Source organism: Balaenoptera musculus, chromosome 16, assembly GCF_009873245.2.
Source record: "Balaenoptera musculus isolate JJ_BM4_2016_0621 chromosome 16, mBalMus1.pri.v3, whole genome shotgun sequence".
Lineage (NCBI taxonomy): Eukaryota > Metazoa > Chordata > Mammalia > Artiodactyla > Balaenopteridae > Balaenoptera > Balaenoptera musculus.
This window is the reverse complement of record NC_045800.1, coordinates 22859824-22877310: the sequence shown is the minus strand read 5'-3', so window position 1 is coordinate 22877310 and position 17487 is coordinate 22859824. Positions and strand designations below refer to the sequence as shown.

The following is a 17487-nucleotide window of genomic DNA, read 5'->3' as shown; positions in this document are numbered from 1 at the left end:
ACATTTTTTATCATCAGTATCCAAAACTCCAGAAGAGCAGTGACCCCACTGGAAAACTAAGAGTAGAAGAACACCCCGATTCTCTAATATGTGCAGAAATAACAGTGATGTGCAGATATATCATTTTCTGCTCACACTAGCACATTAATAACATCGAGATAATATCATTTGTTTAACTTTCATAGAACTCATGGCTATTCAATTACATCTGCCACTAACATTCTGGTTCACACTTTAATCATCTTTCAACTGCTTCACGGCCACAGCTCTTGGCTGGCCTTTGCCATTCATCTAGATTATGGATAGAGTATATCCCACATTCAGAGACAGGCTTCATTTTTTCCCTACTCCCACTGTCGTCCACCCATTCTGCCAATTAAGTAAGCTCCAAATATCGGAGGAATTAGATGTTAATGTTTATTACTAATTTCCTCCTACACTAAATATCAAGGGTTCTTCCCTTTTAATGCATGTCTCTGTTTTAGTGGATGCCCTGAGTTGTAAATCAGATTTATTGCTGGAGATAGCTCAGCACCTTTCCTTGTTATGCAGATGGATTTCTGTCTGTGGAATGCTCTGTAAGAGCAGTGGTTGAGACTGGTGAAAGGCCTGGTTGCATAAGCATCACTTGGGGAACTTGTTACAAATGCAGATTCCTGGATATCTCTCCCTGGGATTCTGATTCCGGGGATGTGCCCTGAGGCCTGAAGAATCTCTACTTTTATGAAGCTTCCTCGGTAATTTGACGTACAAATTTAAGAACTGCTTTAGAGCAGGGATTGCCTACCCTGGGTTATAAAGAGATTTTCCAACCACAGAACAGGCTGACATTTATCCCAAATAGTTTGAGGGAACTAATCAGCACCAGCTTTTCCAGTCTCTGTGTAGAAGTCTCAGAAGCCAAGTTTTGGTTGATTTACCCAATAAATAACCCCTGAGAAATGCAAAAAATCTGTAGGTGCTGTTGTTTGTCATTTAATATGAATCCATCTAGTTAAGGTCTGTGTCCTCAAATAAGATGTAGTGTTGTCCCTTGCTTGCTCAGTCTTTAATTTCTATTCTTATTGCCCTCATCTATTCTACCAAAGAAGAATCAACACATTTTTTAAGCTGCTTCCTCCCCAGCCCCCTTCCCCCTGTCCCCACCCCCCCACTCCAAAGTATAATCACTGAATTTACTCATGATCATGCGCCCTCATAGGAACAAAGATATAGAGTTTGATGTAGCTTGAAAGATTTGTATCAGCAATTAGGTCTTTAATTTATTACCTGCCAGCAGATTCCCTTCACCTGGTAATCTACTAAAAGATGATAAAATAAAGCTCACAGTTTAAAGCAGTCTGGGGTCCTGGTCTCCTCACCTGAGTGTCAATCTCCTATTCCCAGCTTCCTCTTAAGGTTTTTCACTTGTATGTTTTACAGCACCCAACCCGACATGGCCATGAAACTTATCTTCTTTGGCAACTAAAAAAAGAGGCTCCTACTCCTGGGATTCCAACTCTATCAAATAAATTACCATCTCTTGTTACCTGGGTTGAAAAATTCTTATAAAATGAGTAAATACTTTGTGGAAAGAGAAAGGATTACTGACTGTTGTCCAAACCTATTGTCTTTGAAAATCCTTTCATCTGCCCCTTCTTTCCTTTTCCATGTGTATCATACTTTGCAATATTAAACATGCATTAATGAGAGTTTTCTCACATGATGCATGGATGATGATCAAAGTACATGATATAAATGACATATCAAGTAATGGCATATTTGATTTCCCTGAATTTTATCCCTCTCTCTTTCCTCTGCTCATAATTTTACCTTCAGTTAATATACCAATTAGGAATATTTGAGGGTATGTGTCTAGATGCCCAAACCAAGTATAAACCATACGATGTCACTTTGCTGTGTTTCTGCTCAGCACCGCCCCTCAACCTGGCAGGCTTATTTCCTCTCATTTGGGTGAATTCCTATCCAATATGAATAGTTCATTTATTGAACTTTCTGCATGGAATGTTTTTCACCCTCTTCATTTAGAATTAGGGCCACTAGTATTTGGGCCTCAGGTCTAGCCAGTGTGCACTGAATGAGGGTCCTAGTTCATTTCATATCCCTGGACAAACCATAGCTTTAAAGGAATCACTGCAAAATGAGGCACAGAGTCATGTGAGAAGTAAGACGATAAATCTGAAATGGACTGTGCCCTTGAGTAAATTCCAAGTTACCAGGGGCAATGAGAAAACTAGTGGCATTTTAGGGATATTTTCTTAAGGGCTCAGGTTTGTTCTGCTTTAAGTACCTACAGAGATCAAATGCTCTACAACAGATTCTGAGCCTTCCTGTGAGCCTTCCAGGAAAAACTCTCCCTAAGTCATCCCTATATCACAGCTCTTAAAATACAGGAGAAAACAAACAAATAAATAAATAAATAAAGGCAGGCCAGGGTAAAAGCATGCATAAGCCAGAACTCAAGGGAGACGTTACAAAAGATATGAAGAAGGTCTGGTTTGTTTGATCAGGTAAGCATAGTGTAATCTAAGGCGTGAGACCCTGAGCTCTGTCATGAAATGAGGCTGCTCTGGAAACGATATCAGAGATCAGAGAAGTAAAATAACGGCCAATAAGTTAAACTTGCTTCCCTCTCTTTCAGGAACATTCCTCTTGCCAGTCCCTCTCCCACCATTGTCTTTAGGACCTCTCATTCTGGGACACAGACTTCTAATTTTCCTTCCACCCACCCATTTCCCACAATGTGTGTATCAACAACTATCCTACATCTTAAGAGGATACCTGACATAAAGAAAGCACAGAGATGGGTTTTCCTTGGATACTTACTGGATACATGAGTGCCAGGCTCCACTCACTCATGCTAAGAAGTAACATGACATGGAGACAGGTTCACAGTTGAACACGCTGACTCCAAAGGTTAACGGGGGGGAATGGAATTTTTAACGCATCTCTGCAGGTTATAAATTAATTATATATCTAATTATTTACGAAAGCAATATTTATTGAGCACATGCTATGGGCAAGTTCTCTTCTAGGTACGATGACGGAGACACTATAAAGATATGGTGAACTGTATCCTCAGGAAATTAAATAGGAGAAATGATGATGATTATCAGACAGATACAGCTTTAAAAAATCCATGTGAGTTCTGACAAGGGATAGATGGTATCCAGGTAAAGATCTCCGGAAATATGCCATGCAAATGTTGGCATTGAGCTGAGCCTTAAAATACAGAGACATAAGAGATGGAGAAAAGTAGAGAAGGGGGAGAAATATTCCAATTGGGAAGACCACGAGCAAAGGTACACTTCAGTCAAAACACCAGCATTTCCAGTCCAGCCCCCAGCTTGATTGCACGCTATTCCCTTTGTCTGCTAAACATGGCGCCAGCTGTCACAAGGTCCTAAAAGCCAAAGAGAGCCACTCAGGGTATGGCCCTCCTTCAAACTTCTTGATAACCGCTCTTCGTCCTCTCCTTATTCTCATAAAGTCTGAAATCTTTCCTTTCTACAAGAGAGTTTTAGAAACATCGCTGTCAGGAGTGATTAGGCCCTCAAGAGGAATTGCACAGAAACTGAGAAGCAAAGGAATAGCTAAAAACAAAACAAGGACTGCATTCAACGTTTAGCTCCACTTAGATACCAAAGTTAATGAATTCCCTAATAGAACATGTGGGAGAAACAAATGAAATCCAGTCTCTAATGACATCCAGGTATCTAGAAATGTTGACTTTGTGTTCCCATAAAAGTAAACAGGGAACTGAGTTTGAAAAACAAAAGAAGGCTAGTAAATTCCTGAAAGGAGACAGTTCTTTTTCCTTGGAGATGAACCAAATTATGCATTGCCTCTCCCACCAGCAACATACTCCGGCTCAAATATTTTTAAAAGAAGGCTGCTGAACATCTGCTAAGCAATTAATGGAATGCAGCAGCGTGCTGGAATGGTCCCTGGAAAGGTATTAGCAATCCTGCTTATGAGACATGAAATCTTGCAAGCAGTGGTCATTTTTTCCTTTTTTAAATTGTAGTTTATTTTTATTTTCTGCAGGGGGGATGAGAAGAAGGGAAAGGAAGTTGAGGTGGAAGTTCTGCATCAAATTCTCTTCCTCACTGTGTCTTCTTTCCCCCAGCTATCTTTCTCCTTCTCTTCTAGCCATCCCAATATGAATGTGTTAATTTTGACTTAATCAAAGAAATTGCAGCAATTGTCTCAATCCAACTGATCCCCTACCCAACGTGCCAAGTTTTCTATGAGTGAAAGGAGAATTCCCTCATAGTCTACCACCCCGTCCTAATAGTTAAAAAAAAAAAAAAAATTGGGCAGTGACAGCTAACTTAGGAACAATCGCCAATGGGAAACTGATCCCTCCTATATTTTACTTCCTCATCAGTCATTGAAGAGTGCCAGCCTTAACACAAGCCTTGCCTTTTGCATATGAAAGTCTGGCTGAGAGTGACTTTGTACCCTTAGATTCTGCCAGTCCTAACACTATTATGACAAATATGGCTAAAATCAATATAGAGAAAGTTTCCAAGACTCAGTTATTGTGTCAGCCCTTGGCATTCTCTTCCTTTACTCTTCAAACTGGAGTTGATTATCCACATATAAGTCTACATTTACTCCAGTCACCTAGCCAGTCATCCTAGGAAGCTCAGTAATGCCAGGTGATCAGGTTTCGAATTACACTGCCAAACGATGTAGGTAGGATAGATACTATCAGATCTAACAGGGAAGAATCAGGGACAGCCCCAATGGCTGGAAGCCAAAGAATTTTCTCACTCTCTCCAAATTGGCCCAGTCTAAGTCTGGGCTTTTGCCTCAAACTGCAGTTTTATTTTGTTCCCTTGGTAACTCTGCATAGTACATATCTATGCTGCAGAGGTCTGTCCTTCAAATCTCAGTGTGCTCCCAGTAACACACTCCCTTTTGCCAGCCCTTCCTCCCAGGGATCTGCGTACTGCTCCCCAAATTCCCAGCTGTGAAATGAAGTATGAACATTAATTGGATAAATTTTCCAGATCTTCCTAATTTTGTATTTGTCCTTGCCATCTGGAACTTACACTGGTGGGATTAATTTTTTGTGGTTATCAGGAATGGCCTTTCTTTCCCGTATGGAACTATGGATTCATGGATGCCTTTGCTGTATCAGTTTCCCTGGCCAAGCCACTGGCCAAATCAGTTTCAGCTAATTAGCCACCTTTTTTATCCCTACTTTTCAGCTGGATCTCAGCTCTAAACCAGATGTCATCACAGGAAGGCGTCCTTAAGTACCACTTAAAATAAGATTCAGATTCAGGAAGCTAATCTGAACCACCTTTGGAGTGTGATATGACAATCAGTTAAATAAAAACCAGGCATATTAAATAACTGCTGGGAGAGAGAGAGGAAATAAAAACCAGGCATATTAAATAACTGTTGGAGGAGAGAGAGGTGTGGGGGAAAAAAGATATGAAATGCAAGTTGCCTCCAGAATTTGAGAGTGGGGTTAGTTCTCTGGCTATCTTGATCTATGATGCTCCCCTTTCTAACGAAGTCCCTGGGGAGTGTTTTCTAATAAATCAGGCTACTTACAGCAAAATATGTTGCCTGAAGATAGCATTCCTTTAGAAGCAGAGTATGCTGTAAAGGGATGAACTAGCTGGCCACATCCCTTCAAACCCAGAGTTTAGTACGGAGTATCAGGCATAGTTGTTTTTAACCTCTAAACTCAAAGGGAACAAGTCACTTCAGCTGTCGTAGGAGAAGATGATGAAGTTCAGGGTGCCAACTAACAGGCTGGACTGTGTAGTTAGATGAAATAATCAGTAAACTTATTTCAACCAATTTCAAGTAGTTACTTTCTGCTCATTTGACAACATCTGTCAGTGGCTTGGCCATCAGGATGACTACAAGGGATCTTTCTGGACTTTGTTTTCCAGTTCAACCAGCTATGTGTAACTGCCACGTGTCACCACCATTCACCAAAGACCAAAGGCCAACCTTCTCGGTAGGAAATAGCCAGTCTTGATCATCAAGTGCTCTGAGATAAGCTGGCAGCCTTCGTTCAGGTCTCAGGCTTAAGGGCTGCCCTCATAGGTGCTTCATAGTTTGCTTTTCTCTTACACTTTCTTATTTTCTTCAGGACCTTTTCATCATTCAGAAAGTGGCATTTGTTAATGCGCTTCCTGCCCAGCTTTCCCCAATGATGGAAGCTTCATGAAGGCAGAGACTTTATCCCATGCTGAGAACAATTCTTGGCTCAGAGTAGCCAGGAACTCAGTAAATGTCTGTTCGACAGATGAATTAGGAGGACAAGCTGCAGAATAGCAAATCGGCCCTACTCAATCCTTTCTCTTAACAGTCACCTTTCTCAAGTGACACTGAATCCATCACACCTCTGCTCCTAGGTCTCCACGGCTTCCCAGAGCCCACCAAAGGAAGTACAAATGGCTCAGCCTGGCATATTTCCACCCTCCACCTCCGTATCCTATGCTCAGGACACTGACTTTCAAATATCTGGTTTTCTTAAAGCAGTGTGTGTTTTTTTTTAAGAAAAAACATTTTATGAAACCCTAATAAAGAAAAAAGATGGAATCCAAGCAGAAAAGAGGCCAATGGCCAACCTGTTTGGCCATACTCTAGATCTAGGCACACCTCCAGGAAACCAGAGAATGGACTTGGAAACACCTGATCTTTGCTCCCACTTATTCAGCATCCCAAAGCCCTCAAGGCTTTCGTGTTCCCTCCTTGGTGCTTCAGTGCTTGGAATAATCTCTTGAGTTCAGTCCTTTCCATCTTTCAAGGTCCTTCCCAAAGACTACCTCCTCCATGAAGCTTCCCTGGGTCATTCTGACTGGGTACAATTTATCCCTGCTTTAAATTTCTTATAAAACTCTGATTGTTAAGAATAAAAAGAATAAAAAGAAAAATAATACCTTACTATGCACCAGGCACTTCTCTAAGTGCGTTACCTAAATCGACTTAATCCTCACGCAATCCCATTGTCATAGATGCGACAGAGAAGTTGGTTAAGTCTCCTCTCAAAGTCCATATAGTAAGCAAGTGATGGAGAAAGACTGAAACCAATAGTCTGGCTGCACAATTGCAAAGTCCAAGCGCTTGGAAACGTTCTGTTGTCTCTCTATAAAGGCACTTATGCATTTTACTTGTTCAGAGATCCCAGCATTGCCCACTTCCCCCACCCCACAGTACTGCCACCACTGCTACCACCAAGCTTTGAAACACCACAACCAGATTATATGTTTTTTGAGGGCAAAGACCATCTCCTACTGGCCTTTATGCAGCGTCAATACAGTACTCTGCAAAAATAAGTACTCAATAAATAGTGTTAATTTAATTTAATATTAATATAAAACAATAACATCTATTTCTATAAACTTGGGATAACCTGAATTATTATTGAGACTTCTATATATAGCCTTAGGAAGAAGGTTTTCCCCATCATCTTTTACAAGTGAAGAGACAGAAGTTCAATGATATTAATTAATTTGTAAGATCCTGACCAACGTGGGGTTCAGCTTCTGGCTATGACCCTGGACAGCTCCTAAGTCCCAGCTATTTCTATTGTACGACTTTATCCCAAGACTGAAAGCAAGAAAATTCTTTGTAACATGAATGGTTTAAAAATAAAGTTTTGCAGAAAGACCAGAAAAAAGTTATTTGTAAGGTTAACTTTATTTTCAAGATTTCTGTAAGATGAAGTATGCTATCGTTTGAGGGGTCTTTTAGTGATTCACTGATGGTTTTTGCCAGGGACTAAGTGGGAAAATCACCTTATTCTGTTGCCTTATGGGTCCCCATTAAGGCAAAAATGCCCGGCAAGGGAACCTCCAAAGACTGATGCCCTATTTCTGATTAGCAGTGGCACCATTTAGTCTTGTTTTGCTGAAACAACAAATTGGGATCCCCCTCTGCTAGAGCCACTGGCCAGAACCCAGGGATAGGAACACTGACCTGCTGTTAAGTGAGCCGCGTGAACAAGGACTTGGACTCCAGGCTTCAGCTCAAAGTGCACAGAGTTCAGGTTGAGCTTGTGAATCAGCAGTTCCGATATCTGAAAGAAGAAGTGCCAGAGTGAGTGCCACCAAAACTGTCACACCAACTATATACAAATGTGCTGGGCAATATTCACTGCACTGACCAAGGCATCCCAATATTATACCTGTGAATGATATGAACGAGTTTTATACGATTTTGAGTTTTTAGTCCACAATATGCTGATAGAATTATTTTCTAAGCATGACTTGACTTTACATCCGAATTGCTACAAAATAGGACAAACTATTAGTAAATCAGATCATTTCTACTCTTATAAAATTATCCTGTTACCAGAAATCACCCCTGGTTTTTTGAGAGGGCATTTGTTACACACAAGGATTTAAAAGAAGTAAATATATACAATTTACAAATTCTGGTGAGATTCATATCCATTTATTTTACTCCTTGATAGTGGACTCTACCTTATTCCTTTCTTTGCTTCCCTTCTCTTCCCCAAAACATACCCTGTGCCTTTCGCAGAATGGATACTTCATGGATATTTATTGATGATAAATATTGTTCTGCTAAAATAGTAAATTACACATTTGCAACAAAGTGTAAATCACAACTTAATGTATTGGCTGACTCTTGTTTCGTGCTTATGAACCCAAAACCACTCCTTAGGCTGACACATATGTACTGGGTAGACCGATGGAATTCTGGGCCATGAAATAACCCCAACAAGGGACAAAGGACCTTGTCCTTTGTAGCATAAGGTAAGGTTTTCTAGACAAGGTAAAACTCTGTTCATGTGTTTAAAGTAGAAAACCAGCTCAGTTTGCCCTGTTTCATTCACCCTTTTGAGTAATTTGTGGAAAGCTATCAGACAAAACCACACTCCTATTATCTGGTCTCCTTGCCTCATTTTTAACATTCTAATCACAGTGTAATATTTTACTCATATGCAATTTAAGTCTAGTTAGATGCTTTCTGAACAACGTTCTGCTAGTTAAATTCTTAAATTATTTTTCCTTTTATATTTATTAAGTTTCACTTAGTCTACTGAGTTGCCAAAATGACAGCTTTGGTCCTTTAATCAATTAAGCAGGGCCTGATGGCTTTGTTTTCAAGCACAGAGTCTCCTGCAGAGGCCCCTGTCCAGTAATGGAACTGAACTGCCCTGCAGATGAACTTCTTTGCTTAACAGGAACTTGGGATGACTGTCAGTGACCCATGGTTGAGCACCTGGGATCCAGTTCAAGTTCAGCCTCTCAAATGTTTCCACTTGGCAAACCACGCAGAAGAACAAGGTTGTGATAAAATTATGTTGAAAACAACTTTATTCTCTCTCTATAAGCTACTCTTTCTCCTGGGTACTGAGAACCTTCCAGAATGTTCCAGGTTTACAGGAAGAGTGGATTTCTAACACAGACTGTGTAGAATGGTTTTCCTTTGTGTCCTGTAAAGTGTTACAATGTACAAGTTCCTATTCTATCTTATTCTTGTCATTCAATTGGCAAGGCCTTTCTAAGAATCTGACAGTGGATTTTTTAGTAGAGGTTAATCAGAAAGGTTTTGGCTATGAAATAAACATATACACACAGAAATGTGTGTATATATGTGTGAAATATATATATTAAGTATGCATGAAATTCATATGCATATATACATATGCATACATGTGTGCACATACATACTTATATTTGGAGGAAAAAATATTTTAACTCAAATAGGAAAAACTTATCAGAAGTAATTAAGGAACTATCCTGTTTTGCAGAGTCCAACACGTAGACAAAAGGGGACTATGTATTTGCATGAAAAAGGCTTCTTCCTTTCAACCAGCTGAAGTGATATTTCTTTCTTCTCCCTGAGAATGTTTCTTCAATACTTTGTGGGAAAGAACTTATGCACAGAAACAAAACTAAATAAAATTTACACTGCATACAAGAATAATCTCAATTAGAACCATATATTTCTCTACTCAAATGAGTATGAAACTGTTGACAGATTTTGACATTACTTTAAATGTTTTCCCCCCCATCTGCAGAAATGTTTATTCTGTATTGTTTTCATCGGTTCATGAATTGTTATATACGTTTGTACATATATTATCTATGCATTGAACAATTTATACGGGCAAAGTTGCATATTTCTTACTATTTTTTTCTAACACAATGTATCTCAGGTGTTAGTGTTGGTATCTCCATTGAAAGGAACATGGAGCTTAAAGGACATTCCTAAGTTTACCCAGTTAATATTTGAAGAATTGAGACGAGAATTCAGTTTTGTTCGACTCCTAATCTTAGGACATTTCCATGAAAAACATTTTCCTTGAGCCAGCTGACAAAGACGCAAAAGATATTTGGAAGGAGGTCCAGCTGAGCAGATTTAGGAGATAAAAAATTGCAGCATTTCATTAATTATGCTTCTATCTCTCATCCAACTGTGAAGCACACAACTTAAAACACCAGTACCGTGGCAGCTGACAAATATGAGCTACAGGCAATTCCTAACCTTAGCCTCAGGATTGCCACATTCTGTTCACCAGTTAATATAATTTATAATGCTTAGGAGAGTCTTTGGCTATGAAAGGAGTAGAATAAACTGCAACTATAGAACAGTGTGGTGACAGCCTAAATGGAAAGAATGCAAGTTTTCATGGTAAAGACTCAAGTGAAATAATGTGTAATTGCTGGGAGATCGGTCCTCCTAAAGCAAGTTGAATCTATTCATTTTTCTTTTTCTGTCCAAAGTGTGTTGTCTTAGCAAATTTCATTTATCCTTTGTACTAGCATCCCTCTTCCGCTGTTCTCCATTTTCTGTTCTCCTTCAGCTAAATAATCATGACCAAAGAAACAACATATTATTCTTAGTATCTGCCTATTTGGTGGAATATGCCTATGATTCAAATGCAACCCACTCTTCGTTTAAACTACCACTTAAAAAGACAGTGGGAACTGAATAAAAATACTTGGAGAGACACCATCAAAAGGGTGTAGTGGAAGGGATCTGGTAGAGGGAAAATACCAATTCTCCTCCTCATCTTCTTCACCAAGTACGATGTTTAAGTGTGGTAATCAGAATAGGTTAGGTCAGGCTGAGGTAACAATGTTAAAATTTTAGGGACTTGAAACAAAGGAAGTATATTTCTTGCTTACACTCCATATCCACTGCAGGTAGGCAATGATGCTGGGCTCATTATAGTCACACAGGGACAAAGGCTGGTAGATCAGCCCCCTCAAATGTACACAACACCACAGGAGGCAAAAAGCATTCTTAAGGTTCTGTAACTGGCATTTGAATATTTCAGCTTGGAAGTGACACTTATCACTTCTGCTCCCACCTCATTGGCCAGAATTAGTCACATGGCTCTGTCTACAGAAGAGACTCATGGGTACGACCCTACTGGTACCCAGAAGTGGTGAGCTGGAGATGTTTAGTCAACAGAAGGGATGGTTACCATGCGAAGAACACATTCAACATCTAAACAATGTTTAATGAGACCAGTAGAGGAAAACAGACTCTCAGATCATTAGAATGGAGTGTTAAACATTGAAACACGAAGAAAGAGAAATTTAAGGACAACACAGCAGTTGGTAATTTATGAAACATGAAACCCTGAAACCCAAAGAAGTGGTACAAAGTGAAACTACAGATTCAAAATGGGCTTTGGCAGATTTATCCATGGCAAAGCTACATTGGGCCAAATGACTAATGCTTATCTCTGAAGTTGGGAGGAGGTATGCAAACCCTACTGAACATAAATAGCATTCTGGTGCCATGCTTAGAGGGAAACTTGCCTGGGATGACCTTGCAACCAACCCAGTCAGTCAATCCTGATCCTGTTAAGTTATGAAGGCCCCTTCAAAGAGTAGTTGGATGATATTACTTTTGGAATCAACAGAGAAAGATCTTTCTCAATTCATACAGCATGATTTCTGGAATGAAACTTGGAGTAAGCAATGGAGCCAAACATGAATTCTATTTAACAATTCTCTGCTTTGTTAGCACGACAGAATCAGCTTGATTAAAGTGCCTAAGAAGTTTTTCCTGGATGACATAAGGAAGAAATAATTTGTCCATATTCACTTCCTTCCCTTGGATTCCCCATCACCAGCTCTAAGCTTCTCTTTCTCTCCTTTGGCCATACTCCTTTGGCTCAACTCTTACCTATTCTTTCAATTATAGTTTCCTGTTTTAGTGACCTTCCTTGTGAACTCCAAAATATTTCTTCAATTCCTCGCTTTAAAAAATCTGAACAGGGCAGACTGAGTATACAGAAAATAGTCTGAGATGATTTATTACATTTCATAATGAATCTTTAATTTCCAAAAATGTTCCCAATAGACTGCTCCATTTCCAGAGGCACCTTTCCTTTCCCTGGATTTTGGATTCTGCATCTGTCAAATGTATATGGTAACACAAACAACCAAAGAGGAAATTCCTTGTTGGTGGTTGACATTTTGTCCTTAGTCTTTTTGTTCCTTTTAAATGCACTCATGCCCTTTAAGGATTCAGCAAGACAACACCACGTAGGCTCCCTATCTCCCCAGCACAGCATCACACCCAGAGCATGATGGTCCTTCCTCCTTCCAGGAGAGGCAGATACAAATCGGAGGACTCAGAGAGATGCCTGGGGGTACAGTGGTGGAGGGGGTATGGTTTGCTCCACACCTGAGCAGCTGGCTTCAGGGTAGCCCTATCCCTGATGAGGCCAGCTAAGGGCAAGTGAGACTTTTCTCACTCTCTGGAGATGCGAAGTAAAGAGTGGTGGAACCCTCCCAGACAGAGGTCACTTGATTAACCCAGCCCAATGTTATCCGGATAACAAGGTCAAGTACTTCTCACTGTGAGGAATTTTCAATTTATTTCACAGACAAGATAGCTCCAACTAAGCCAGCATCTCTCCTCCCCTGGGAACATTATTAGAGGAAGCTGAGGGAGGAGAGCCCAGAGCCCTTTGCTGGGACCCTGCCATCACAGTCTTCAGGGTCCATCTTGCCAGAGTCCCACTCATTTCCCTGCTGGGAGTTCTGTGCAGTATCTTTACAAGAAAGGGGCCAGAGTATTAAGAGGGGGGATAAAGTCAGCTCTTCCCAAGTTCCATCTGGGATTCAGAGTGCAGCCTTTAAAGGAGTGCGGTCCTTTCTGTTGTTTGGTTTTATTTTGCATTCAGTTGAAATTTCTATGTAATTTATGACAGAGGAAGTCAGTTGCTTTTACCTGCCTGCCGTTCCTTCTCTTTCCCCCACATTTTTCTTTAAGGAACCATATCCTTATTTATTCTTTGCCCATTTGGTTTAGGAAGGGCTCCCTAAACTCCTGATCCAGGGAGGGTATAAAACATTGAGTTGTCACTAATGGAGCTCTAGTCTTCTGATTACCAGGCTAGTTAAGACATGCCCACTTCAGCCAAGTTGAGTCAGTGAGAATTATCACCCTGGGCTCTTGGGGTGCATTCAGGGGAGAGGCACTGTCTCTTGAATGGGGCTGATAAGATGACTAAATAAAAGACTGGGGCTTCCTGTGGCCATTCTTGTCTTCCTATGTGTTGGCTTCACTCTCAGGCAGACTTCCCATGTGGTAGCAACAAAAAGAGATGGAGAAAGAGGGAGAGAGGAAGACAGGGGAGTAATCTGGTGACGCTTCCTCTCTGAGTTCATCCACGCCTGAACTGTATCCTTGGACTTCCCAACTAAAGAAGCTCATGACTTCACTTTTTCCCCTTAAATTTGTTTGAATAGAATATATGTTCACTGCATCAGGAAAAAAACCCTGCAAAAACCCAAAGCAAAACATCTCTTGTTCACTTCCTGGTACAACAGCCCTGGTATCTTGGGGGGCCCACAGAAGTCAAGTGGTACCCAAATACACATCTGCAGCATGGCAGAGCAAGGGGACTGCTAGGCTTGAGAGTTAGTTGCAGAAACAGAACCAGCAACTCATTTTCCTTGAAGAGTTGTGTCTCCTCAGGCAATTCACAGCTCCCTGTTGGGGCCTGAAGTTCTTCATTTTAGAGTGACTGAGTCAGAGAGAAAGATTAAAGGACCCCTCTTAGGACAAAACCTATAGGATTCCTGTGGGCAGCCCCTATTTTGCTGGTTCTTGACACAAGGCTTAATTTGTATGTTGATTTCATAACTGCACTTATTAATCAGGGTAATGATACTCTCCATAAGACACTGACTTCTTATGTGCTTGGTTCGGCATTTCTTTGGTCACTGTATTTAGTTTGAGTCCTGGATAAGGCTGCTACACTGGCAATTCCCTTAACCAGAGTTACAATCTCTCACTTGGTACTCTGTTCTCCCTTAATGCCATCCATCTGCATGATAACTTAGATGAGTCCTCTCCCTCCAGTTTACTCATTCATGCATGTTCTTTCTGTTTCCTGTTGCCCTTGTTCTCTTGTGCAATTTCATTCATTAATCTTTTTCTCCTATTGTCACCATCCTCTTTCTTCCAATACATGCCCTGGACGATACTAGTCTTTAATACTGTTACTTTTTTTTTTTTTTCATTTCTCATATACTCTCCTCCTATCACAAAATGTCCATAAAGGTAACCACCATCTATTTACCACTTACTGAGTATCTACTATAGGTCAAGGGCTTTGCTGTATCATTTCTTTAATGACCTCTCAAACACCCTCTGAGATGGGTATTGTAGATTATGTGATTTGGGCTGAATTACTTAACTTTTCTGAATATTTGTCATCTATAAGATATACACAATGAATGTAAGAGCTGAAGCTAGAAACCTGGTTTATGTTTCTCCAAACCTGTGGTCTTTCTAATAAAATGTCTGGACTCCCTACATGTGTACCAAATGTTAAGTCCTACAGCTTTCACACAAGCCAAGCCAGCTGCCTTTAGATCTCTAATTAAATGGCGCATCAATACCTGATACCAGGCTGCCTCAGGGACAATTACTCAGGTCTCCGAGAGTGTCCCTGGAGGAGCCACTCAGACAAGACCGAATAAAGAGAAAGAAAAACTCTAGGGAAAATAGACAGTCAAAGCAAGATACACAAGTAAACCAAGTTTCAGAGAACCCACCCTTCTTCTTTCCACATTTCCTCTCAAGGAAACATCTAGAAAATATATTTTAGAGAAAAAATGAAAAGTATGAGAAATAGGGATGCACAGATGATGTGGTACCTGGGAAATTAGCTGGCTTTAAATCTGGACTCCTCCATATTGAGAAGACTATATTCTGGATTTCATGGACAATCCATAAGATTTCCAGGGGAGGAATAATTATAAGCGTCCCTACCTAAATGCCTTGGTAGCGATCTACCTCCCCTCTAGGTCTCATAGCAGTGTGGTGATAAGAAATAATCCATTCTTTCTCCCACTGAATTGCAGGTGCAGAGAATAATTTGTAGAATACAGTGGGAAGTCTAGAGCTAGGGCTGAGCAAAGTCAGATGCAAGTCTGATGGGTTTCCTGCTGCCCGACCTCTAACTACTCTTCACTAGGAGATGGGGTTCAGTGGGGCTTTCCTTGACAGCCCAGTTATTCAGTTACTTGCACATGGAAAACAATAGAGAGGTGAGTCTTTTGCCAAGTGAAAAAGTGGCAGTTAAAAGGCGGGCGTGAAAAAAAAAAAAAAAAGGCGGGTGTGCTCGCAGGTAGGCCAGCCTATAATTTGGGGTTGTTAATAAGGCTGTTATAGGAGGTTCTCAAGCCATCTTGGAGACTAGAGATCATGGGACTAGATTATAGATTTATTCTAAGTAAACTGAAAAGCTCCAAGTACTGGAAGGGAGAAAGCCAATATTTACTTAGTGTCTGAGAGGAATCCTATTTTTAATCTATCCGCCAGAAAGAATTGAGGAACCAAAATCATGTAGTTTTTAACAGGGGAACCAGACCAAGACTGATCATTTTAACTGAATGAGTGAAGAATAAGAACAACGATAACATCATCATAGTAATAATCTTCACCATAGAGATTGGATAATCTTTTGAAGTTAAAAGGAAGGAAGGGAGGAAAAAAGACCTAAGGGAGCAGAAGAGAGAGAAACAGACACAGACAGACAGACACACACACACACAAACACACACAGACACCCACACAGAGAGACACCCTAATACTTCAGAGGTGGTGGAGATGAGGAGAGAGTAGACCCCACGTAGCAAGGAGAGGAGCCTGGAGCCAATATTACTCATTCATTGTAAGCTCAAATCAGGTCATCTTAGTATGGTGGTGATTCATGATTTGTATGAAAGTTGTACCTTTTTAAAAAGATACATCATTTGATTCTCATGGTACTCCTATGATGTAAGTGTGTGAGGTAAGATATAAATGGATTTGACTTCTATGTCTTGTGTAGCCTCTTGCTTTTTTCCCCCACCTAATATCTTGGACAGTTTGTCACATCAGGACACAAAGATTTATCTCATTCATCGTAAACATTGTAGAGTATCCCACAGCGTGGGATATATACTCTGAGTGATTTAGCCACTGCTGACAATACACACTCTTGCACATATTTTTTGGTGAAGCTGTAGTTAAATCAGCAGATTATGTTTCTCAACAGAGGACAGGAAAGTGGAAGACTCCACAGACAGCTGGCACCCTTGCTCCCAAGTGGAGATCCCGCAGAGCTGCTGTCGTGGTCAGACACTAGCAGGGTTGTGTCTCAGACTGCTGGGAGAAGCTGAAATGTCACCTGAGGACTCACCTGCTCCAGGTCCTCGGCTGACCTTTTGTTTTCTCCTGTGGGATCCTGATAGGGCAAGACAAAGAGCTCGGCAGCGGTGGGTAAGCCAGGGAGCACCGCCACCAAGATGTGCTGGCCCGGAACCCCGGTGGCCTGAGGGAGAGACACAGAGGTGCACGTGAGTCCTGCAGGAAAGCTGATGAGAAGGGGCCAAGTGTTCAGCAGAGAGTTGCGGGGGGAAGAAGACACAAGGGTGTGGAGGTGGGGTGGGAAAGTAGGGTCCCAGGTGCACCAGTTGGGGAGGGATGTGAGAGACACCACTGGGTACAAGTCAGACTCTGAGGTCTGATCCCAGCTCCATCCCCACGAGACCTTAAACACTTTGCATCTCCTCAAATTAAAAAGTGGGAATAATAGCAGTACCTGCCTTGTATAAGTAAGTGGACCTTGCCAGTGAGAAGGCCGTCACTTACTGAGCTTTATCTTCTGCCCCTCATGCCTTAACACTTTCTAACCTAGCTTCCTTCTTCCTCAAAGCATTAGAGTTACTCTCCAAACTGACCAGGCACACCTCCATCACCTAACCTAACCCCAGACCACAGCCCCCAGGCGTCTGCTGAGTTCTCCACAGCGTCAGACCCTGACGACCAGCCCGTTCCAGGAAGCACTCTCAGCCCTTCACTCTGCTGCACGGAATCTTCTATTAAAATCATAGATATCACTCACTCAAGAACTTCCTCTTTCCTGAGCCCACTCTCTAGATGGTTCTAGAATCCATGGCTACAATCCTGGCTTCTCTCTCCAGCGGCCAAGTCAGAACGTCATTTGGTTGTTTTATGAGA

The 17487-nt window shown here is 41.2% G+C and overlaps 1 protein-coding gene across 1 annotated transcript in view; it reads right to left on the bottom strand.

The window, feature by feature from the left end:
• Positions 1-17487, bottom strand: part of SORCS1 (sortilin related VPS10 domain containing receptor 1) — a 414532-nt gene that overhangs the window by 12874 nt on the left and 384171 nt on the right. The window contains exons 25-26 of the mRNA XM_036829279.1: positions 16667-16798; positions 7954-8053 (exon numbers count right to left, since the gene is read on the bottom strand). Coding sequence (XP_036685174.1) covers positions 7954-8053; positions 16667-16798 — 232 coding nt within the window. The remainder of the gene's footprint in view (positions 1-7953; positions 8054-16666; positions 16799-17487) is intronic.